This window comes from Drosophila eugracilis, unplaced genomic scaffold, assembly GCF_018153835.1.
Source record: "Drosophila eugracilis isolate 14026-0451.02 unplaced genomic scaffold, ASM1815383v1 contig_353, whole genome shotgun sequence".
In the NCBI taxonomy this organism is placed as follows: Eukaryota; Metazoa; Arthropoda; class Insecta; order Diptera; family Drosophilidae; genus Drosophila; species Drosophila eugracilis.
In genome coordinates, this window is record NW_024573209.1 from 1,837,642 (window position 1) to 1,863,429 (window position 25,788).

At 40.4% G+C, this 25,788-nt stretch overlaps 1 protein-coding gene across 1 annotated transcript in view; it reads left to right on the forward strand.

The window, feature by feature from the left end:
* LOC108105822 (laminin subunit alpha-1) overlaps positions 1-25,788 on the forward strand; it is a 65,019-nt gene that overhangs the window by 14,420 nt on the left and 24,811 nt on the right. The window contains 4 exon segments of the mRNA XM_017212563.2: positions 333-646; positions 7,776-8,912; positions 8,914-9,668; positions 9,965-10,773. Of these exon segments, the coding sequence (XP_017068052.2) occupies positions 333-646; positions 7,776-8,912; positions 8,914-9,668; positions 9,965-10,773 (3,015 nt within the window).

Sequence of the window (25,788 nt, forward strand, 5' to 3'; positions counted from 1 at the left end):
TGACCCAAAACACCCAAATCAAAATGAATGCTCTGGAAATGCAAGTGCGAGCCGCCAATGTCGTTCGCGTTGAGGAATCCCTGATTAGGCTAGTTAATGGCATCAAAGAATTTCATGTTATATATAGTTTCTCTGAGGCTGACAAGGATGTTAAATAAAGCAGAGATTTGATAAAGGCCAATCAGATCGAATTTGACGAAAAGATTGCGAATTGGCATCTAACTAGCAAACAAATAAATATTATTCTCAACATTTTTGGAAGAAATTAAAATATAATTAGCATCCCAATGTAAAACTGATATTAATATAGATATCTATCTCACCTCTTTCAGCCCTTCGATTGCTTAAAACTGAAGAGTTTTACTCATCCAGTGGCCTCTATCCACCGCTGTTTAATGTGGTCTCCCGGGCACTGATCTCGGTGAATGCCACATGTGGTCAAAATGGAGCTGAGGAGTACTGCAAACAGGTCGGCGCCAAGCCGTGTGGCATCTGCAATGCCCATTCCTCGGATCGGGCCAAACAGCGTTCCATACAGTCGCTGATCTCGACGGGCCCAGGACTTGAAGAAGGCTGGTGGCAATCACCGACACTGCAGGGTGGCCGTCAGTTCGAGTATGTGACCATCTTATTGGATTTGAAGCAGGTAAGTCAAACAAACATCTTTCCCTGCTGACATCTAACCCATCCAAAAATTGTTGGAGCTAAGCTCTTGTGACAGACGAGCTGTGATCCAGTTTGTAATTAAGCCGCTGAGTTGTCACTCATTTACAAGCGATTTAACGCCAGCTCCATGATCCATCGCTGGATATGCCTTGGTCTGTCTCATTGGAACTTTGAAATATGATCTTCTCGGTGTTCGGACTGGAAGTGAAACCCGTTTGATGCCTATTCAGTTCTAATGCTCAAAATGGCCAAACATAAATTGGTTTTGATGGCGTTTTGATTAAGTCATATTGGCTTACATGTTGATATTTTCGTAGAGACTTTCTCTGATGGAGAAACTGGAAATAGGTTTTCATTTCCGATGTAGATTTTAATAAATTCTCGATTCCAAAATTTATATTTAATCATAACTAAGATAATACAATCAATCTAGGAGGATTGAAGTTACTTAAAAGGCTTTAAAACCTTTAGCTCTGAAAAAGATAAAAGCAAAATAAAATTAATGCAACTTCTTTAGTCTCTTAAAATCACATAAACACTATCCCTTTAATGATTCTAAATACAAATTTAAAACAGTTGCCCAATTAAAATAGCATAGACCTCCCAGAAGGCGTCTGTTACCATATTTTATTTCACACTTGCCGCGGAACTTTAAATCTCGATTGGGTGCTAATCGTCCGTCGATAGTGTTAATTGGAATTTCAAAGTGCATCCGAGCGTAGAATCCCATCAAATCCACACTTCTCCAATCGACCCTATTGGCCAAAAATGTGCTAAAAACGAACAAGAAATAAAAAAGCGGAAAATGTATATCATCTGTTTAGCATCAGCCGACACAAAGTGACATTTCAAGTGCGGCTTACACTCGAATCTTCCAGCAGATATATCAATGTTTTGATATAATTCCTTCACTGCCATATACTTCGTACACCACATGCCATATGCCAAGAGGGACCGGACCATTCCGGCACACAAAGATGCCCTGGCCCGGACCAAGGCAAAGGCATTGAGTGTGCACTTAATTAAAACGAGAAGCAGCCAAAAAGGAGGAGCAATCTCCACAGACTGGAAGTGATTTAAAATTAAAAACATTGTTTTTGCATATGCCTTAAAGTATGAAAGATTTATGACAGCCATGCGTTGCTGCTCTCCAAGTTTATTAATAAATTCCTGCACGTCTCTGCATACAAAAGGGGGAAAAACTTCTATACAGAAAGAAGTATTTAAATTGGTCTCTTCACTTAATTAATTCTGACAATACTTATTTCTAGTTGCCAAGCTAAATCCAAATACATAAATGCCAAACCTTTTATGGCATCTACTTTGCTCTATGTATGTGTCAACTGCTTGGATTTTTGAGGCATGTACTACATTTTTGGTCAGACAACGACCACAAAATTTATAGGTTCCCATGATTTTCCAGCATATATGGACAAGCGGATGCCGAGGAAACCAAGTCAAATGAGGGGCATGTGTCAAAATTTACACGCTCTCATTCCGCCGATTTGCTTGAATGACAAAGAATATTTACAGCTTGTCAGGAATTTTTTAAAATCATTTTCTTTTTTGTGTTGATTTTTTAAAGGTTTAATTTTTTGGGTTGGCTTTTGAAGAAATTTTTATATGGAAAATGTTTCTTTATCTCAAAAGAAAACATACATTTTGAGTGCAAAAAAATATTTTCATCTTGTCAGAAATATTGTAAAAGTCATTGCTTTTTCTGTTGCTGTCTTGGCAATTCTTGAACAAAGGAATTATGAAACTTCAATGTTAGTATAATTTTATTCCCTAATATTTTTCATTACTTACCCAGACTTTTCCCAGGCACTTCTAACAGCTGCTGTCTGTCCCATTCAATAAACATCGACACAATAAATTGCCCCCTAAACAAGTTCACTAATTAGCTATCTCGACAATTAAGTGTGTTGTGTGATTTGGCTGTGAACATATCTTGTGCATTTGTCACAACTATTTAGAAACACATTAGAAAGATCTCCCTCTGTTGGTGTTTTTCCCAATGCCAAGCCAACCGAAACAGAACACGATTTATGACCTCAGACGAAACTTGACATTGACGTTGGTGTGTCTGACTGCCTTGTCTGTCGCCCCATTTCATGGGCGACAAAATCTTTTGGGACTTCCAGGCTTCTTTTTGTTTCTTCCAAAACCCATCGTGGATTTTAACAATTAGACTAATCGAGTGATTTACAACAACAATAGCCACGGAAAACGGATAGGAACGACAGGCGTGTGTCAACGATTTGACAGCTTAAAATATTTCTTTCCACGCTGGGAAAAAGGCGACAGACTCCCGGCAGTCCTCGCTGACTTGGTCAGAAGAATGTCCGTCCATGTGTCTTTTTGTCAGTCAGGCAGTCAGCCATCCAGTCTGTCAGTTTGCCAGTTTGCCAGTAAGCAGTCTTTCAGGCTGTCTGTTCGTACAACAATGTCTAGATTTATGCTTCAATGGGTTTGGGGCGCGCGTGACTAATTGAAAGTCTAGTAAGAATTCTACGAATCAACTTCGCCAGTGGCTGCAAAACTGTAACCGTTGTTGGGAAATGTGAAAGATAATATTCTGAAAAGGAAAGCTATTTATTTTTTAATAAATTAAAATAAAATAGTTTAAGGTATTCCTTGTAGCTTTAAAAAAATCAAAAGTACATTTTCCTTGTTCCTAAACCAATAAAATCTGCCTCGTAAAATCTCAGGTATAAAAATATTTTCAGTATCGGCGGCAAACATCTAACCAGTCTTCCAAATACGACTATTTCCAATTTGAAATGTTTAATGTTTGTTGGTGTATAACTTTTTTTATACAGACATTTAATTGCTTCATTAAATTTAGCCAAATTTGGCCAATGAAAAAATAAGTAAAATGCGAGGGGCCGGTCATTTGGCATCGCTATTGGTTTCGTAACTGTAATTCAAATGTTTGACAAGTTGTTGCAACATTTGCAGCCCCAACAGAAATAACAACAACAAGCAAAGCGTGTTACAAGCCACGAACGAGACGCATTTTAGGCACAGCAATTATTTTAATGGTCAATTTATTTATTTGTTTGGCCTCTGATTTTGGCTTTTTTCGACATTTTCCCTGAATTTGCCTTTTAAAGAATGCTTCCTCAGTTGGTTGCATTTGCATGAATTTCCTGCAAGTTGGGGTTTTTTTTTGGGTTTGGGGTCTTAACGTGATTGAAGCTTCGCTTGAATTGTTTTCATGTCATTTACCAGGAAGCGGATTTTATTTTTAATGGCCAATGGTTCAGGGCGTGCAAAAGTCAGGGATAAAAAAATGTTAACGCTAAAAGAAAGGAAAATTAATGACTCGTATTAAGGAATTTTAAACAGAATTACTAGCATTAATAACTAGCATTAATCTTTTTGTTTATGACTAAAAAATATAAATAATAATTGAGGTGATTCTAAAGTCTAACATACATACGTACAAACATTTGAGGTGCAGCATTATTGAGAACCACATTCCATTAGCATTTAGAGCATTAAGCTTGGCATTTAATATACCTCACACTCTGGCTGCTACTTGTTCGATTCGGATAATACATTTTTATTTCTTAAAGTCCAAAAACAAGTTATTCAAAACTTTGTTCATTCTTTAGCCGCATTAATGCGCCAATTTTGTGAGATAAAAACTTGCAGCAGACAGAAAACTTTGCGATTACTTCGGTTGCAAGCACAGCCAAGCCAAAACACGTCGAAAAGTCTGAGTGAGCGATAGAGAAAAGTAAGAAAATGTGCAAAAATATATCCGAGAAACATACACGTCTGCCATGTGGGTTCATTCACCATGTTATCTAAAAAAAAAAACCGTGCCAAACCGAAAAAATGGACAATAAAAATAGCAGCTTCTGTTTCTTCCAATGTTTTCCACCAAACTGTGTAATTTGCCAAAAAATATAAAAAATATATATGTGCTCTGAGAGATAAAATGCTGTCTAGCACAGAGGCCCAAATAAAAACTAAAGGCAAGCCCTAAATTCGTTGTCTTTTATTTTTGGTTTTCTTTCACTCCGTCTACTTCAATTTTTCGCTTGTTTGTTTTTAAACAAAATTTTACGATGCCATGATTTTGGCCCGTTCTGTGTGTTTTTTGGCAATTAACTGAGTGTCCGTGTTGGTTTTTTGGCTGCTTGAGCGTAGAGGAGGAAGTTTCCTGTCGGCTGGCTATGCCCGATGGATTTTCTTTATTGAGCGATAAATATTTGATTGCCATAAATGTTAATTCGTGTAATTTACGACATGCAATGTTAGGCTCCCTCTTGCCACTCAATTTCCTTTATCAACTCCAATTACCCCCCCAAATTGGTATTCCATATTCCCTCTTACATTCCCACTGAATATTTTAACAATTCTGTTAGTCTCTGCTTGATTTGGCCTTATCAGTTGACAAGAATCTGGTAACAGGTTTCAGTGCATCAACAATAACTCACTCCCTGTGAAGGAGGCGCAGAAGGAGTAGGAGAATCCACTGACCAAATATTTATACTAAGAGTGATCATCATGGGTCCGTTGTAAACAAGTTAGCTGTGTCTGCCGTCAATTGGTTGAAACTGATAAAAACGTCAAAGTGTTACCCTGAGGCCTTCACCTGCCGCTTCTTCGATTGCAATCTACAACGATTTTCACATCTCCACAGGGGAAGGAGCCGATATGGAGGCCACGACCACGTCGAAGCCTTCTTCTCATAGTTCACCTCCTTTAGCGGGGGGAACTCGTTTTTTTGCTCAAGAGGCAGCAGGAAATCAGTTCGGGAGCACGGGTTGATCTGGAGCTGATTGCAATCAAGGTTTACGGACAGAAATTTGATGGGAACAACATAATTCACTAGAGATAACTTATCGCCTTAATTCGTGTGTGTCGAGTTCAGTGGCTGCTTAGTGGGAAATCGGAAGTTCAGGGATAAGAGTTTAAATTTTAAAGCTGGATGAAGTTACTAATTTATTGATTGAAAGTACACAAGTTACAATAAAATATTTTACTTAAGTTACAATTTATTTTCAATTGGTTAACTGTAGACTGTGAAGATTTTAATAAATTTACAACTTGAATTCTTCAAAAAATAATGAATAATTTTCTAAGTATTAAATAAACATGGATTTTTAATTATATTGATCTTTTGAATCGAATTTTTAATAATATATTTATTTAATAGACACTGAATTAAAATGCCATGGTACTACGATTAGGAAAATAAGTTTAATTTAGGTTATTGTTTGATGCGTATTTTTGACTATTTTTCCATCGCTTTACGTGTCAAGCTAATTTTATTAAGTTTTTGAATCCCTTTAGAAAAATTCTTCCAAAATAGGAACCGTAACCACTCCCAGTCTCCCTGTGCGACCAAAAAGGCATTAGCAAAGTTTTTAATAACTTAATTTTCGAACTTACCATGTTACTGAAAATATCTGTCAACTTTTTAGCGCCTTGAAAGGACATGTTTTTTCTATAAATATTGTTTTATTATTTATCAGTAAAGTTGATATCAAATCACCTTAACTATTTGACTGTTTGTCGAAACTGCAGCAGGAAAGTAAATTGCTCACCGTATTTATACGTTTTTAGGTTTCATCAACCACTCCGTAATCTGCCAGTTCTAACAAATCCGTTCCATCTGTTGAATGAGAGACTTCATCTTCTCCATATGTTCCTTTTTCCAATTATATTTCGCTTTTACTTATTTTACTCCTCCAAAACCCTTAAGCCTTAAGTCTAACATGACCAGCAATTAGTGTGAAGTATATCGCCTCCTTGACCAGAAGCTCGTTTACTAAACACGATGCACTTTAACATTAGTAAGAAAAAGAAATTAATCACCACAGAGAGGGTACATGTAAGATTGAACAACGTTTCAAAAGTTATAAAATCTTGAAACCTATTCGATATTGTTAAGCCCGCTGATTTCACTTCCATAACGCCAACTGAAATCCCCTTACAGATTAACTATATGCCGGCCTCTTTCACTTATTTATTTTTTTGTAATCTTATCAGCTTGACAGACGCCGTTGTTGCTGTAATCGAATACAGGCGGCACTCAATAAGGAGAACGCACGCATGCCCAGTGCTCACACCTCTCTCCGCCTGGCATTTGACTTCTTGTATTTTTCGCATTTTATCAGCAATGGAAAATCGGGGAAAATGTATGTTGGCCGGTGCTGATGCCATTAGCTACTTAGTGAGTTGTGGGTAAACAAGTGTCTTTGAAATTTGATATAGTTGTTTTTGAGTAGGTGCTACATGGCAATTGCTCTTGGATATCGGTTTCTGATTTGGCTGTGGATTGGCTTTTCGATCTGCGATGACTAGCTAAAAGTTGAGAAGAGAAAAATTATTAGAAATAATAATATCCACATGTCTGGTTAGATGGCGCCATGTGGCTGCTCTAAGTCAATGCGTCGTAATCAATTATACACCTGGCCACACCTTCGCCACAAGTCGCCCGTCGGAAAATTCAATTGCATGCCTTTTATTGATTTCTCATTTTGGCCTGCCTTGGTTTTTCAGTCTTAAGCTTTTCTGTGTGGCTTTTTTGGCCACTGATCTTCGATAGGCGCAACATTTTCAGCGTCTCGAACACGCGACGTTTTTGGCATTTGGAAGTGGATTCGAATTTTTATTTTTTTCTTCAACAATTTTTCCAAATATCGTTTGTCAGCTGTTTGCTGCCGGCCACGTTGAAAGAGCCACAGTTGGGCGGCGGTTTTTCGGAGGGTTTTGCGGTCGGTTGACAGTTTGGGAAATTTATGACGCGGCGATGGCAATGTTGGGTTAAAAGATTTTGCCAGTACCACACGACATTAACCGAGATATGGATGCAGATTGTTGGTAGTCACAGATGCAAAGATATATATGCTTGCGACTGGATAGAAACATCAGTTGGTGACAGAAACACTGACATTTGGGTGCGTAGATAATTTATTGCTCATTTGCCCATTGGCTATAAAAATCGAAATGCCGAGGTGTGATGGCAAGTTATGTTTATGGTGGGAAAATCTGTCCTTAAGCTTGCTAAAATCTTTATGCAGTTATTAAAAGTTTAACTAAGTTTTTCTATAGAGTTAACAAACACTTATTATTTTTCTATTTCGCAGACGTATCAAATCTTCTCAGTGTGGCTGAAATCAGCCAACTCGCCTCGACCAGCTTCCTGGATTCTCGAAAAGTCTTTAGATGGTATTAACTTTGAGCCATGGCAGTACTTTGGCCTGAGCGATGCAGACTGCCAGAGAAGATGGAATCTTTCTGGTCAAAATGGCAAATACGTTTTCCAGAACGACACCGAAATTATTTGCTCCACTCAGTTTTCAAAGCCGGGTCCTTTGGAAAATGGAGTGCTGCATGCATCGCTCCTAAAGAATCGACCCGGAGCCACGGATCAGAGTGAAGAACTAATGAAGTTCATAACGACTCGTTACATTAGGATTCGGCTGCAGGGCATGCACTCCACTGCAAATTTGGACAATAGCTTGGACTGGCTGCTGGACTCCTCGTCGTTGGAGAAGCATAGTTTCTACTCGCTATCTCAGTTAAAGGTTAGTGCTCGCCTTGATTGTAATGGCCATGCAAATCGCTCCCTGGAATCGCCGGAAGATCCACTCCTGCAGTGCATTTGCCAGCACAATACTTGTGGCAGTCAGTGCGAGCAGTGCTGCCCGCTCTTCCAGGACCGGCCTTATCAATTTGGAGGAGAGTGTGAAATCTGTCAGTGTTATGGGCATGCTGAGAGCTGTTCCTATGACGCCTTCCTGGACAAGGGCATCTGCCTGAACTGTTCGAATCACACGGCTGGCAATGAGTGTGAATTCTGCAGAAGTGGATATTACAGAGAACAAGATGCTTCTCTGACCGAGCCATGTATTCCCTGTTCCTGTGACCCAGCCCGTTCCACAGGAAACTGTCAGCCGGATGGAGGAAGCTGTAATTGCCTTGAGGGCTTTCAGGGCAGAAACTGCGAGGAGTGTGCTCCGGGATACTATGGAGATGAGTGCAAGCGCTGTGAGTGCGATGAAAGAGGAAGTCGTCCCTCCTCTGGATCTTGCTCGGGTGTATGTCACTGCAAGCTCAATGTGGAGGGTAGCACCTGCTCGGAATGTGCACCGGGATACTTTGACCTCAGCGCAGAAAATAGTGAGGGCTGCACCAGTTGCTGGTGCTCGGGTGTCTCTCAAACATGTCACAGTGCCAAGCTCCAGACCCTGGCCTTCGAAACCCTCAATGATTGGAAAGTTGACGGATATACAGAGACTGAAGCCAATTTCAATACCCGTCGATTCCCAGACAAACCGATTGATCTTTGCGGGCGAACTGGATGAAATGGAGGCCATCTACTGGCAGGCTCCGTTGGGCTACTTGGGAAATCGGTTGACCAGCTATGGATCGAGACTACAATTGCTGTTGTCGTGGGATGTGATAAGAGGCGATAGATCGGGAGAGCCCACCACGGGACCCAATGTCATACTATTCGGCAAGAATGGCCTAAAAATTGCATTCGGCGATGAATCCCTAGATGGACTTGCGGCCAGCTTGAATGTATCACTCACAGAGGAGGGCTGGTACCACGTGCCGCCCACTGTAGAGGATATAAAATCAAGGCTTAGGCGAACCGAGGGTGGAAACTATCATGGAGAGCCCGTAACCCGGTCACAATTTCTCTCCGTTCTCGTTTCCCTCGATGCTGTTCTCATTCGAGCAGCTTTCCACACCGATCAGGTGGAATCATCCTTGGCGCGAGCTGTCATCTATTCTGGAGGCGTGGAGTTGGGCGGTAAATCGTCCAACCAAGTGGAGCAATGCCTCTGTCCAGCGGGCTACACGGGTCTCTCCTGCGAGGGCTGCGCCTTTGGCTACAAACGAATCTATGAGAACACCTCTAACCACCAGATTCTGAGCAAGTGCATCCCATGTCCGTGCAATGGACACTCCAATTCCTGTGATCTCCAGAGTGGAAATTGCGGCGACTGCATGCACAATACATTTGGAGATCGGTGAGTGGAAAAGATATACATCTTTAAATTTATAAATTATAAACTTTATCTCTTTTTAATGTCTTTTAAATTTAATTAAAGAAATTCCCAACTTTCTAAAATTCTTTACTCTATCCTAGACACAAACCCAACATAATTTTGTTGAATAACAATAAGGATCCACTATTCAGAGTCCACAACGAGTAAAGTTTTAACCCCATACTTCGATTGGTGTCTCTACTAACTCACCACCATAAGCTATGACACACACTACTTAGCACAGACTCATTTTAAATTTCAAATTTTCTCATTTTCAGTTGCGAGCGTTGCCAGTTGGGTTACTACGGAAATCCCCTCCAGGGAACCCCTAACGACTGCAAGCGGTGTGCTTGTCCCTTGTCCGAGGACTCCAACAACTTCTCGCCCAACTGCCAACTAAAAAGCTACAACTACATGGACTTGAATCCTCAATTTGAGTTGATCGAGCATGCTGAGTATATTTGTACCCAATGCCCAGAGGGATATACTGGTGATCATTGTCAGGTGTGCGATGATGGATATTTCGGTAATCCCCGACAGCTGGGTAGCAAATGTCAACGCTGCGATTGCGCCGGAGGACCCTGCAATGTGACCACTGGAGAATGCATCACCTGTCGGGGAAATACCGAAGGCTGGCACTGTGAACGCTGCAAACTTGGCTACTGGGGTGATCCAGCCGTTGGCTGTGATCCGTGCCTTTGCCATACAGAAGGATCGGAGAGCGGTCTCTGTGATAGCACCGACGGTCAGTGCCTATGTAAACCACGATATGCTGGCCAGAAGTGCGACGAATGCGATGTGGGCTATGCGCATGTGGAGTTGCGCTGTCCGTCCTGCAGTTGTGATCCCCTGGGCTCGCTGGTTCATGACAGATGTGATCCTCGCACAGGACAATGTCATTGCAAGGAAGGAGTGATGGGAGCCAAGTGCCATGAGTGTCAAGATGGTTACTTCGGTATGAATGCCATTGTTGATCAAATGGATGATTTAGCCGCCTTGCCTCAAGTCTCCGATGACGATGACGTCGACTGGGCATTGGTACCAGAAACAGAAGATTCCAACAACGACTCCGCGGTGGCCTGTGAGGGTAAGTACCCTAGATTAGAGCTCAAAGCGTAGCGTCTAAGAACAAAGAAATTCCTCGAAATGAGTTCAATCTCTCTGATAAATCGAGATCACCTATGAGAAACAGATGTGCCAGAGCAGAGGTGGGCGAGTAGTAGTCCATCAATAAATCGGAAAACGTAATTAAATTTGTGTTCTACTTTGTATGGTTAAGTAAGCGTTTCTGATGCTCTACATTGACCTCAATTCAAAGAGCTTAATGCACAAATCAGTCAAGTTCTGGGTGGGATGTGCATCTGTTTCTAGGGGCAATAAAATGCAGAATCATTTGATGGTTTATAAATAGATCTCAGATACTTTTTCTCTTGTAGTGGTTATTAATTACTACTGCATACATTAACCAAATCTAGTTAATTTCTAATTATACTTGCAAGTACTTTGCATTATTCATTTGTTAAATAATCATAATAAACATTAGGCACATTGCTCAATTACCTCGCTTCGTACAAACAAACTCAAACATTAGGCCAGAGAATTACATTTTTACTTGAGGCCATCATCGCTTCAAATTCAACTCATCCATCATACAAAATGCATTACTACATACAGCACTCTATTGTAATGGGATATTTTCGTTATCCAGTTCTCCTTGAAGTTGGTTTTTCTATCTTTTTTAACACCATTTACAAACTGGACAATAGGCAAAAACCCGTCTCGAATAACCTCTTCGTTTGTTATGAAAACCAAAAGCGGCTGCCAAGAAGATGGCTTGCTGTGTTTATTGAGTTGTACTTGAAAAAGAACTCGGATTGCATAACACCCTGAATGTCTATTCTTTTTAGTAAAATGTAAGCGATATTCTTGGTGGGTTTTTTCATCTTGTTTTTCTGTTTTCTAATTGTTAGTCAGTCATCTCTTCGTAGTCTGGGTAAACGGCCTTTTGGCTTGGACTGCCAGTGATGTGTTCATTTATCCGCAGACTTTTTTTCGGACTTTATGGCCTTAAAATTTTGCAGGAGTCTGAGGAGGAGGAGTTCTAGTGCTTTTTGTGGACCAACGGGTTTGAAATTAAATTTCTAAGAACTTCTTTACCACACTTAAAGGTGATTTAGGAGGAAGTTACCTATCATAAGTATTCCAAACGTAAACTAATTATTGAAAGCCATTCCCTTGCTTTGTTTATTGTTTGGCAATTTCTCTTTCTATCTTTAAGTTGAATTATCCAATAGGCTTTAAACTTTTAGGTTTAATGTTAGTTTGGATAAAATCTAACCACATTTGCGTATCGATTTGGCCTGGCACTTGGCAGTTTGCCAAGATAGAAACCTCTCAAGCCACAATCAGCAACAGTAGCACGTGCGTTTGGACTTGAGCTCGCTGGGAATTTATAACCCACGCATAAAATTGCGCAGCTATCTAAGAAATTAAGCAGCAAACTGCGAGATACATTTAGCCGCTGGTCATATTTTGTAATCAGTTCCATTTGCCGCTCACCAAGCAACAGCACCAGCAAGCAGACACACTCTTGTGTTCACCACAGACTCCGGCACAGACAGCATGGAGCCACGTTGGTCTGGTGTCCAGTTTTAAGACCAAACCCAAGCCAAGCCAGGCCAATCCAAGCCAGCCACTTTGGCAATTCAAGCCAAAGCCAAGCGACATATTTTCATGGGGCTGAGACTGTTGTGCATTTGCTGTTGTTGCTTTTGCTGCCGCGCTGCGTTGACATTTTTATGGACATCGGAATGCTCCAACCGCCGGTTGACTCTCAGGCGGACCCCGAAAAAACGGCCACTTTGACTTTGCCCCTTTTATTTTGTTTTTAGCCAACTGATTAGAGAAACAATTTCAAATATTTGTGTTAAATAACTTGACAATTAATTGCATTTCGTGGATGCGGTTGCGTTTGTTGTGGTTTCAATGGGTTTGGTTACTCGCAATTTGGGAATGGGGGATCCAATCCAAATGAAGTTATACGATTTGAGAGTACAATTTGTTGTGGCATTGGCGGTGCCTTCAAAGGAGTTGAATAGGATAATGGAAAAAGCTTCACATCATTAAGAGGAGAGCTCTAAATATTTCTAGGAAAAGTAATGAAATCATCTAGTTAATCTATTTTTAATGCATTTATCCCAAAAGTTAATATTGGCAAATGTGCAAACAATTTAAAACGATTCACTAGCCAACTAGGTCGGACAATTACAAAATTATGCTCGCCAAAAAGGAGAAAAAATAGGTTGAAAGTATCTTTTTCACCAAGATGTTGCAAACAAAAAAAACTGCCATGAAAAAAAGGCATCTTTATTCGACAAGACAAGCCACGACTGACGACGAACTGTCCAAGGTAATCAAGAAGCGTCTAAATGGACAAAATGGAGCAACAACCACTAGTTGCTGTCAACGCATCATCATCATGATTCGAAATGGAGCAAGAGGATCCGATCCTCGGAGGCAATAAATTTCAAATAATTTCCAAGCACGGACAAACAAATGTGACATAAATCGTCTGGCTAACGGTAACGGAAGCATGCAAAGCCAAAACATAGACACTAATGAATGTGGCCAACACAAATGTAATTGTCGAATGACAATTTGTTTACAATTGCCAATGCAAAACCAACATACATAGGAATTTATTACTTTGAGAAACAAGAAATTTAGGTATTTCGACTAGGTGATACCCAATAGTTTTGGTTTTATTTAGGTTACGTGAAGTTTCTAAAGAAAGAACTAAGAAATGATCTGTAATCGTTGTTTTTATATCTTTTTTAATGAGAAACAGGAACTATCGTCATAGTATCTATCCCCTAATCAAACATATCTACTCCTGTGTGTAGCAAACGTCTGATTAAAACTTAAATACCCATTGCAAATGGCATAATAATCACCAAAGAGACTTTCAAACTGTAACCGGGTCATTATCGAAAACACTTTTCGAGGAGAAGGGGAAGCCAGAAGTTTGGCATTTTGATTTTCTAATTTATGGCCCAGACTTTCGCTCCAATCGAAGGCCTGTCTCACCAGTACCCTCCCCCCTGCAGCCCCTCTCCAGATCCCAAATTGTATCTATATCTAAGTTGCCTGGTTGCCATGTTTCGCTATCGCCAGCGTCCATGTCGTCGTCGTCGTCGTCTGCTTCTCCTTTTTGGTCGTGGTGTGATTTTAATTGCTCTTACAAATGTTCTTCGTCGCGCATGCGCCGCAAAACTTTTCGAGTGCAAATCTATGTAGCCCAGCTTCAAGCTGGAATTGGGCAAGACAAAAGCCTGAGATTTATAGCCAGTCTACCAGGCCATATGTTGGAGAGGGAATTTTGTCCTATTTTTGGGGATACAGCATGCAACGTTTTCATTTTAGCCAGCTCGTGTGGGTAGTAGCTTTAGAAAGGTCTTATGTTGTTTAGATTAGATGGTTACTTTTAGTTCAAGCGCATACAGAAGCCTTCACGAGACTTTTTATATATACCTTCTTTATATTTAATAGCCCTCATCAGTAAAAAATATACTTTAATAGGTGGTTTTACTACTAATAAACCACTTCCTCTTCCCAATACTATCAATATTCATGAATTCATATCAGCTGTTTGGTGTCATTTTGTCTGTTAACACTTCGCATCACTTGCTGCCAGTGAAGTAAACAATTGATTTAAATATTATGGCCACTAATCATTCTCAACGGCTATTGCAAAAGCCTCATAATCAGCTTTCGAATGCCACCCAAATGAAAAGCAATAATAAATAATCTTTCAATCTTTGACAAAAAATATTAATTAGAAAATAATATTCTCGAAAATAAATGTGCACTCGCCGAGACTTGAATGAAACCCAAGTCAAGCGCATACAATAATTAATAAATTATTTCCAGTCAATAAACTTTTCAGTCTCTGGGGCATTGCAACATATATTTTCAACATGGGGATTCAGTGAGGGGGAAAATGGAAACCCAGCACCCCGCGGATGAGCAAGCGCCGCACCAAGATACTGGAATCGCTGTAGAAGTCGCTCCATGTCAGTTCATTAGGGTCAGCCAGAGACTGGGAAACTTGGAGTGTGGTGGACTGAGAGTCTCTGTCTTGGCGGTTCATAAAAATTAGTTGGCTATAAAATTAGCCTGGCTGTGGAGGAGGGTATTCAATTCTCGTAAAATCAACACAAATTGAATTGCACTCCATTCATAGAAATCAAATTGCGTTCGCCGTCCCATATATTCATACTTTATTGCTGCCACATTTTGTGAATGAAAATCAAAAGAACCCCAACTCCCTGCCAAAGCAAACTGTTTTTTATTAACACTGGTGTATTAAGGAAGTGAGAAGCAGGTGCGAGCCTTGTATAAATAGAACTCTCTTTGGCCAGGTGAGTTTAGAATTTCGGTGTGACTTTTAGCTGCTCGTAAACAGAAAACTCACTGGGAGATGCAAATGTTCTGCTAGACAGAAATCTTTTTCGTAGGCGGAGAAAAATGAAGTGCCATTGACAACAAAGTGTTGGAGGTGATGGCTCCTGGGAGGCATCACTTTCTCATGGCATAGTTAAAAGAAAGGATTGTGTGGGAAAAACATGTTGGGTCTTTATATTATAAAGATGGTGTGTAATATTCTTACCATTCCAACTCTAAAACTAAAATCTTTAAAATTCATAAATCAGAAGAAAACTTCATATTTTCTATTGTTTATTTCCTGAAGTTTAGATTGAAGTTGAGATACCATCAACCTTAACTTATCCCTGAAACTTGTTAGCACATTTCATGCCCACACGATCATATCTCCTGAGATTCCAGACAGCCGGAGCTTTAGTAAGTTATTCCCCGTACTTTCTGGCAAACTTTCCTTGTCGGATCTACACAATTCGCCATACTTTCTCCAGATCTAGTATATCTTGGTAAAGGAACCTTCTCTAATCTAAATGACAGCTCGTTGGACTCCAGATCTTTGGTGAGTTGCCCGAAGACATGGCAACAAAATATTTTGGTCTTTTTGGTTTGTGGCTTCTAACAGCACATTGATTGATTACAAAACGTGCGCCAAACATTTTCACGGCAACAGCAGCAGCAACAACAACAAGGCAATTGTTTTTCGCGCAGCGACTTTTCCACAATGGCATTTTCTTCATTTGCGCCTAACAATGGCAACACTTTGTCACGATTTCTGGGCTCACAACTAACAAGACATACCGGCAACATGTTGCCGGTGGATGGTAGATGGTCGGATGATGGTGGATTCATTGTGGCTGCTACCATTTAATGTTGCTGTGGCAGCCGCAGCCGTTGAATTATCACCGCGCATGTGTGACTAACCTCCCGAGGCGGTGGACAACAAAAAGCCAGGGATCTTCACCGTAGTCTAGCTCGCTTTTTCGGCTTTCCTCCAAAGTCATCCCCCCCTAACTCCAAGGCCCAACCTGCTGCTGCTAATGTTTTCCTCAGCTCCAGTCATAATTTCAGCTGCCAACCGCTGAATCCCAGGGAAGAAGACGGGAGATTCCTTCTCTTTTTTTTTTTATTTATGGAAACGGCAATGGTCGCCCCATTCTCCTACTGCTGATGATGTTGCCGCCGTGGCTACTGGTGGCGGCTTTGAATTTTGACCGTCAGCAGCGGCATGTGGCACGTTAATGATCTTGTTACCCCGGAGACTCCAACTCTGACTTGGACCCTTTTGCATAAAACCATTGAACGAGGTGTGCAACTAACGAGCATCGGCTTTAGCCCCTTTTCTCCGCTTCAATTTGTGTGCGAGGAAGTGTGAGATGATGAATCTCTGAATCATTAATAGTTGGGTGGAAAGTAAGGTTCTGTATAGAGAAAATATTTAAAGGTGTTGGGAACTATAGAACTAATTGTTGTTATTTTTACTAACATCCTTCTTTTAATAGTTGATGGTTTTGTAAGAAAAAGGAGAAGTTGCTTCAAGACTAGATTTTGCCAAAAAGTGTACAAATCATTATAATAATGTTGTATATTAAAAAATATAACATAGCATTCTTAAGATCTGCTTAAAATCTTTTAAATTCTTTAATTGTCATATTAAAGTAGTCACTACTCCAAATAGCAAAATGAGAGTAGCAAATTGCTAAATAATACGAATCAAAGTGATGTAATTCCTCCCTTCAGAACTTTGATCATTAATATAGCAATGCATTTTGATCGTGTTTCATGCTTTGGACGATTAGCACATCCCATGTTGCGGTTTCACTTGAATTTGTTTAGACTGCTGCACTTCCGTTTGTGTGCCAGCTGCTGCTGAAGTCATCAGACTATGAAATACCCACAACAACAAACTACATCCCAGATTCGGATTCAGATTCAGATCTAGATCCAAAGCCACAGCGACAATGTCAGTCCCGTGGAGACAAACAGACACGACACGTCATCAACTTGACATTTAAATTGTGCTCCTGATAAAGTTGCCAACATTTTTTATGAGACACAGAGCCAGAGGAGAAGATTGTGGGATATATGTATAGTCCAGCAATTGGACACATTGTTGCAAGAGCAGACAATGCAGATCTTGTGGTCGGCTGTCATATTCCCAAAGAGTTGTGCAGTTCCTCGTGTGGTCTTGGCAAAAATATATATCACGGCAGGCAATTAATGTCAGCTCAGGTGACAGCTTTTTCTTTATTCTCGTCGGTGCTTTCACATGGACATGAATTAGGAAGACATTTTCTTTCTTAACTTTTGGAAAGAAAGAGTACTGTGGCTTTTTCTCACTTAGTGTATGTTGCCTAGAAGAATTCAAAAACATCTATAAAGTGAAAAAGAAAGCCCAAATCTTACTGTTTTCATCAATTAATATATACCGATACGTTATTACCTACCTGACCGTTACCTTTTCTCTGTAGATCGATCAACCAAAAGCTTGAGTCATCTAGAAAAGATTTCCAGTTTCCATTTTATGATTATTATAATGCTTTCGGAGCATGCCCAGAACATTAAAATATCGTAAAAACGTAAACTAAAGTAGTTACTTTTAGTACACAACTCAGGAAAGCTGAAAGTTTTGCTGTGCCATTAGTTTTATATGTTCTCTGGTGATCGGCAAGACATGTCAAATGCATTTAGATAGTGATTGCATTTTGGCCTAGAGCATCATTTGTTTCTTTCTCTTCGCTGAGTTTTGTTTTTTGTGGGCGGTTTCCATCACTCGGACTTTCCCCCGAGATGCGTTCAATCAATCACCATTTCTCAGGCTCTCAGCAGCATGCAAACTGAAGTCGATTCGAGGCGTTTAATCAATCCGGTCATGTAAATAGTACGCCTCCCTCAATCTTCGAGTAGATTTAACCATCCTCTCCATCCTTCATAGCCATCCGCCTCGTTGCGTGCGTTGACACTCGAAAACGTAAATCACAAGTGCAATTAACAAGGCAAACGGCGAAGATCGTCAAGCAATCCATTTGCAGTTGGCATCGCCAACGGAAATTGTTGTTTGCTCAATAAAAGTAAATTGCAATTAAACAAAATTGCTAATTCCAATGATGACAGGCGCCATAAATTGGTGTGCCGTTTGGGCGGAATATTGTTACTAGATGGTAATGGATATACATAAAGGTGATTGTTGACTTTTTTTAATGTTCAACGTTTGTCAATTTCGGGTGCTTCAAGTATCAATTTTAAAAACCGTTTACATTTATGATATTTGAATTTTAAAATTTATATTTTTCCAGCTGTTATTTTAATAGCTTGTAAGGTCATAAGTAAAGGCACAAAAGTATTTATGTAGTTTCGTCTTTCATCTCATCTAACCACATGACCACATAACTTTTAACCATTACTCTAGTCATTTTCTAAGCATGTTTTGGCTACGATAAACTTTCGCCCCATAGCAACACGTTCTCTCAATACTTAAAACAAAGATTTTGCCGCCAATTTTCGCAAGTTGCTAAAAAAAAAATCAATTAAAATCAAGACGACAGCTGCCGTCGCACTAAAAATAAAAAAAGAAAACAAGAGAACCGCAACAAGTAAAGCCAACATTTGGCCAACGTCAAAATTTAATGCATTTGCACTTGACACGCAAAGGAAGTTGCAACAGTTGCAACGACGGCGATGCAACAGTTGCAGCCACCAAAAAGTTGCCGCTGGCCAAAAAAAAACACATTTACTAAAAAAATGAGAAAAAAAAGAAAAAGCTGGCTGTGGAAACAAGATCAAAAGGTCGAAGATTGCGCTAACCCGAGGACGCCCACTTTTTCGCACGCTCCACGCCGGATACGCGGATACGTGTCCATAGATAAACATGGTCGAGTAGATGTGTGCCCGGGTGTAATCTATAAAAGTGCCTGGCCAAGACTGCGGATGAGGCACCCGGACAAAGAGATATCCTAGGGGGCGAACAACCTCGGAGTTAGAAATTGAAAAACTCATAGAGCCGCTGGTGAAATTCTATCATCAATAGAGGCTCTGTGGGGAAGAAGGGATTAAAAGTTAGGGTATTTAAAAATAATGAGAGGTGCATTTTATATCAGGGCTGCCAGTTAATATTCTGCCTTTCAAAAAAAAAACTAGGAAAACACATTTTTAAGTCAGATTTCTTACTTAAACCTTCGACAAAGAGATTTTTAATGTATGTAAAAAAATGTTGCTTAATTATTATTATTATCATAAAGCTTATAAACTTCTTTGCTATTTTAAGCAGGCACACCCATATGTTACCTATTTTTAACCAACTCCTGACAACTCTGGTGAAAGCCATGCGTAGCAGCCCATTCAGCTGGCGTATCTTCCTGGACAGGCCGAAGCCAAAACAACCAATAAATAGTATCAATCACAAATGATCGCAAACGAGGAGGCCTCGACTGCACCCAGCGGCACTCAGCTGGCCGAAACTTGCAGCTGTCTGTGGCCAAGGAGGAACCTTCCTTCGTTGCTTCCTTTCCCCTGGCACTCCTTCCTCTTTCAGACTTAGCACAACAAATAATGATTCATGCGAGAAAAGTAGCGGCACAGAGGAACAGGTTCCAAAGTTTTTGGGCAAACGTGACTAAAGGGGGAAGAAAGGGTTGTTGGGAGAGACCTTGCAACGAGAACCAGCCACCAATACGATCAGATGCGATCCTTTTGCGGCACATGTGCATTGCAAACGACTGTGGCATTATGGTTCAATAGGTCAACGATGCGTTGAATGACGACCGAGCGAGGACTCCGTGTATGGGAGGCCGTTAAAGAAAAGATCATTGCATGAAAAATTACGGTAAGGCACGTCAATCGTCAAAACCGATCTCCCAAACGAGCCATGTAATAGACCTCGAGAACGAGAGTTCCCCTGGTGGGCATAAGGCAGAGCAGGCACAAGTCACAAGGCAGAAGGCAGGAGTAACTGGAACGTATTCCAAACTCCATAACCGATTGCGATCGCAACAAATCAGAGAAAAGTTGTCTTAAGCGCGACTCGCGTCCGTTCTTCTCCAATAAGCACTGAGAAATGAGAAATGTGAAATGTATGGATGTGTGAGTGTGTGTGTGTGTGTGTCTCAGGACCACCAAGGGGAATTTGGGAGACGAGATCGACGGGCAAGGATGGGGTTCGGTTCGCAGTTTGTCAAAAAGATGTTGGCGTTTTGATAATTTGCTGCACAGCTTAGAAGCCTTAGTGTGTAGGATTTCCTGTTTTTGCGACCAAAGTATTTTCTATATTTTCCTCTTTACTTTTTTTATAGCTTTTCTTTCACTCTTTTCTCGGGGACCGTAACAAATCTGCGGCTGATTTAAATCTTTGCATTTACTCTTTGTTACCTTGCAGTTAGAGGTTTATGAGATATACACGTAGGGGTCTGGCTAGTATGTCAGATTTTATTTGGAATTTTACTAGACTTGACTCTGACGTTTTTGGCGTAAAATCTGCTAAGTGATTTCCTAGTTAACTTTAAGGCAAGATGGTTTTAAAGTAAGTCTTTGGAATGGTAATTCTCTAGCTAAGTAATCGAAGATTAAAAATATTAACCAAAACTTATGGTAAAATATTAAAGTAAAAGTAATAGTTTGACATTCTGCCAACCCTCACCTAATTCTCTTAAAACTGTAAACAAACTGCATTTCCTGCAATCCAATCATTTGACCTTGTTTTTACTTTATCCCAAGAAGTGGCCATGATTTCAGAAATGCTTCCAGCTATTTATAAGCATATCTTACGGCCCTTAATTGTTTCAATTGTAATTTTGGTCGGCTGGCGATAAGATCAACAAAGTGCTTTATTTTCGGCTGCACTTCGGCACGTGTTGATATGTAGACCAGACCAATATCTGGTACCAGATCCACTCCCCCACTGTAACCACTTCTGGATTCATTTGAAACCACACCCTGAACAATGCAGCTAGAGACTGTAGGGGGGGTCTCATAGGCGCATTTTGCATACGTAATTTCCACCATCCACTGGGCGCCTAATTAAGTTTTCTGCGTTGTCCGCGGCAATTCAACGGAATAGAAATCACAAGGCAGAAAATGTTAATACCTGGCTTTTCATTATGCGACACTCGTTCGATTATGGGCCATAATTTAGAGCAAGTTTTTCGGATTTTTCCAGTATTTTTGTTTTTTGACATTTTTATAGCTCACTTAGACGAAGCCTAACTAATTGGTGACAAAAAGGTTACGAAACCCGATGAGCCACATGTGAACCACTTTGGTGCAGTGATCGTTTTTTGCTTTTAAAATGCTTGGCACGTTTCCAAGACGATTTGCTATATTGGAAAAAGTAGCCGACCATCATATAAGATCAAGAAGAAGAAGAAGAACTAGCAGAAGAAAGGAAAGAAAAATGAATTTTCTCGGTGCTCTCTGCACACAGAATGCGGACACACGCAGTGGACTCGAAGTTGGACTTGAACCGGCTGCATTTTGTTTTTTATTTTGCTGGTTTTTTTTTTGTAGTTTTTGCTTAGTGCAGCGGCAATTAAAATATTGACAGTTGTGTTCATAGAGAGGAATAATAAGTTCTCTGTGTTGGATTTCACATGCATAAAGCTTATGGCCATCATTTGCTGCCAGCCGGCGGCCCCCTGCGTGTGGTTTTTGGCTTTAACTTTTGCTTTGGCCAGAAACGAAAGGTTAACGCGACATGTTCATGTGACAATGTCAGGCAGAAAAAAAAAAGAAGAAAAAACTGCCGGCATTCTGTCTGTCCAAAGTCGAGACTGTCCGGTCTGAAGCGCATAAATAACTGCGTTTGTGACATGGAATGTTTGTTTCGACCAAGTGTAAAAGGCCCAGTCGTAGGCCAGATCTCACTGCCCGCCAGTCTGGCCATGTCTGGTGCGGATTGCCGGGATTGCCGGAGTAACTCAGCCGCTTAGCAGCCAGCAACATTTGCTGCTGGTAGCAAGGTGCGGTGCCCATATGCAGCAGACCCAAACCCAAAAGCTATTTGTAGCTTGTAGCTCACTTTGCTGATTATGGAAAAATTGCTAGATGTTTTCCTTGAGTCGGTTTCTTGTTAGAGTTTTTGCAGCCCCGTCCTCGTCTTTAGATTCTTCATCTTTTACTTTTCTCCATTGCATCACAGAGATGAAGAAGCTACTTTCAGGAATCCAGTGGGATGCAGTCGGATACATAATATTTTGTGGGCAAAGAATGGCATTTGGTTTAGATCACAGGGGATTATAGGCCAAGCCAATCGCAATCATCTTTTTTGGTTGGTTTAGATAAACCAAAGATATGCAGACTAGGAAAGTCTTTTATATATACACTTGATTGGAAGAAGTTAGTTATTATCTTAAACATAACTAATTTCCAATAAATAGGAATAATATTGCTAAGAAGTTTGCGGCAACTAGTCGGCTACGCTATTTTAAAAATTGTTTAGTAATAAACTTAATTTTTGCTGTCTTTGAGTATTGTTTTACTTATTTACCGAAAATTTATGTATATTCTTATAACGGCATTCCACATAAAGATAGAAGGAAATTTTCGAAAAGGTGAGCTTCTTTCCATTTCCGCCACAACTTACTTTCTTAGCAACAAATGTTGCCAACCATCAGCAACATTTAGCTAAACTTGGAACAACACGATCAAGTTCATAATATTTAAGTACCATGTCTGTTAGATCGGTAAAGATTTGAAATCTGAAATATCCATAAATATAAATATTATTTTTAAAACCTATTGAGCTTAATTCAGGTTAACAGGTGAACAATCCAGTGCGCCAAAGAGCGTACCTGGCTAAGAGAATAAAAAGGGAGTCTTTGTGGCGAAGAGAATGTTAAGCGCACGAAGACCGTTCGGGTTTCTCAAACCGAGCGCCAAGAAAAGACCCCAACATGATCGCGATGAAAACTCGAAAAGTCGAATCAGTTGCAATGGGACGACGCGCGCGTATGGATTCATGGAAATCGTCGGCGATCGCGATCGTGGGAAATTGTTAGAGCCCCCAGTGCAGAAATAAATCTAAAAAGGGGGAGACTTTTTTCTTTTTATTTCGAAGTTTGTCGGATTTTCGTTTGTGTCGTTCGTGTGTGCAGTTTTCTGAGGAAATGGCAAAAAGGAGAAAAATCGAATCAGCAGTAAAATGTTGACATTGATTTTCGTGAATTTCGATTGATTTCCACCGGTTCGCGGATCGACCGCACGTTCGGAAAATTGAGCCAAACCAACGATAACAACAAAAACTGGGAGTTGGCTGAGAGCGATTGGACGGATTGATTGCTTGATTGATCTATTTTTGCACTTGATTTGCGACGCACGCGCCGTGAACGCGACGTGACTGGCGCTTCACTCCACCTGAAGTTGACGTTGAAGTCAATGTGCCCCACCTCATCCACTTCTTGCCACACTCGAACCACCGATTCGCCTTTTGTCGGGGGCAATTATGTTGATTTGTGCACCGCATCCTCGATTTCTCAATGTTGATAACGAAAAATTTGCAATGCAAAGAAAGAAAATTGATTTGATGATCGCCCATCTCGGCGCGATATCGCTTGATCGTGACACGCCCACTATTTGATTATAGCAAATGTGTTGTATTGTGGCTTAAAGATAAAAGTGATCATTAAATAAATAAGTGAAAGAAGTTACTCAAGTGCCAACTCTAAATAATATTAGTTGTTTAAATACACGAAAAGGTGACTTAAAGTGTGGTAATTTAGATGTTCTTCAGTTGCAATATTTTGTGATAAAATGGATACTAATAGTATAATCATTTTGCTAACCATTTTTTAAAATCAAAGCTTCCCTAAAAAGACTTTTTAGTACTTATTACCTCATAGTAGTCTTCTTCGGAAGGTTAAAGCTTTTGATTAAGTATTGCCCAAGGCCTAATCTTGTTATATTAGACTTCTCTGACTTTATGGATTTACATCTTTAATAACCAGCTGATGAGTTTTATTAACCAGCCCAGCTAAAGAGACACCTCCAATGAGTCTACGCTGGATGGCAATAAAAGATGCTTAATTAAAAGTACAAAATCAGTGAGTTGGAGCGCTAATAGCCCAAATGATTACGAAAAGCCACAAAGAGCCATAACTCATTAGCTGATGCCCCAGAGGTCCATATACGAGTATATTTGGTAGTAGCCCAGCCGCTGGTCTTGCAAGTGATGATTGGACTGGGACATCATGATGATTAATGGGATGCAGTGCTGAGAGCATTGAGCAGATTTATGGATGAGCAGCGCGGACTTTCTTGTTTCTGGTTCTGGGAATGCTAATAGAGTTGCAACCTGGGGCCAGGCATTTTGGCCCCCTTTATTTCCATCTGCCTTGTCTCTTTCTCCCTCTCTCCCTTTCCCCGGAAACACTCACAGTAGTTGCCTTTTGTCTAAGAAACTCTGTTTGCCGAGCAGTAGATAACATTTACAAGACGCTTTTCCCTCTCAAGATGAGTTTTTCCATCAGCGGACGACATGCACTTCACACTCACAGGCAGTTGGCTTATGTTTGTTTAATGATAAATGTGGAATGTGCCTGCTTTTTTTTATCTTAGGCAAGCCCTCCGCGATGTCACATTTGAATGAGTCTAGGTCTATAAATTGCAAAACTGACGCCCAGTTTGTATTTACGATCAGTGAGTCAACGGATGGGCGCGTGTTGCCAAAAAATAAATAACAACAGGCCGAAAGAGGGAGAACCATAATCAAAAGGCGGTAATCCAATTAAACGGCTCAGAGTCTCAGAGACCGGCTGACCCAATTAGACCCGCTCCTCGATCGATCTGGAGGATCGTCGTCTTCGTCGTCGTCGTCGTAGTAGTCGTCATCATTTCGTATCGCATTGAACTTGAAAGCGGCGGCGCCTGGCCATTGTTTTCCTACTCAGTCAAGAGCCACGGCAAAAACAAGTTCTTACTCCCTTAATAAAAGATCGCATCGGGTTCGATCTAACGGCCGCCCTGCAAGACTCTTGTGTTCGGCGTTTCAAATTGTAGATCAAAGATCAAGCAAAAAAACCAGAGAGAGAGAAACCACAAACAAAAAATGCTTAAATTGGCATACCAAACATAAAGAAAGGCCTGCGGGAAATCGAACTTTGGGTACCCTATGATTTCAATCCTGAGACGAGAAACGATCATAAAAGTAATCATGAGTTGGGTGATCATCATTTTCTCGTATATGTATATCTTAAATTGGGAAAATGTGAGAGAGTTTATAAAATTTATGAATTTAAAAAACATTCAAAGTTTTAACAAAAAGAAAAGTTATTTCAAAACTAATATTGGCCTTCTAAAATTAAAATTTGTAGGCCTGAACACTTTTTATCCCATTAATGTTCTGGTTTTTGATATAGGTTCTTGGCAGATATACTCCTTAAAAGGCTATGAATCCTTGATCGCCACTTCCTTTGCTCCTCTCAAGTGATTGCCTTAAAATTTTGCGATCATATCGCACTCGAATCGATCAGAGGACCTCCCACAAAAACTAAGGCAGGCACATAAATCTTAATTTCTGATCACTTTGGGTTATCTGACACACACATTATACTCGAATATAATCTTGTGATCTCATAAAAACTGTGCATTTGGCACATTTATATTCCAGTTTTCAATTGTTTACTCAAGTGTGAGTTTGAAAGTTAGCATATGGTGGTCAGTAGTCAATCGGGACAAGTGC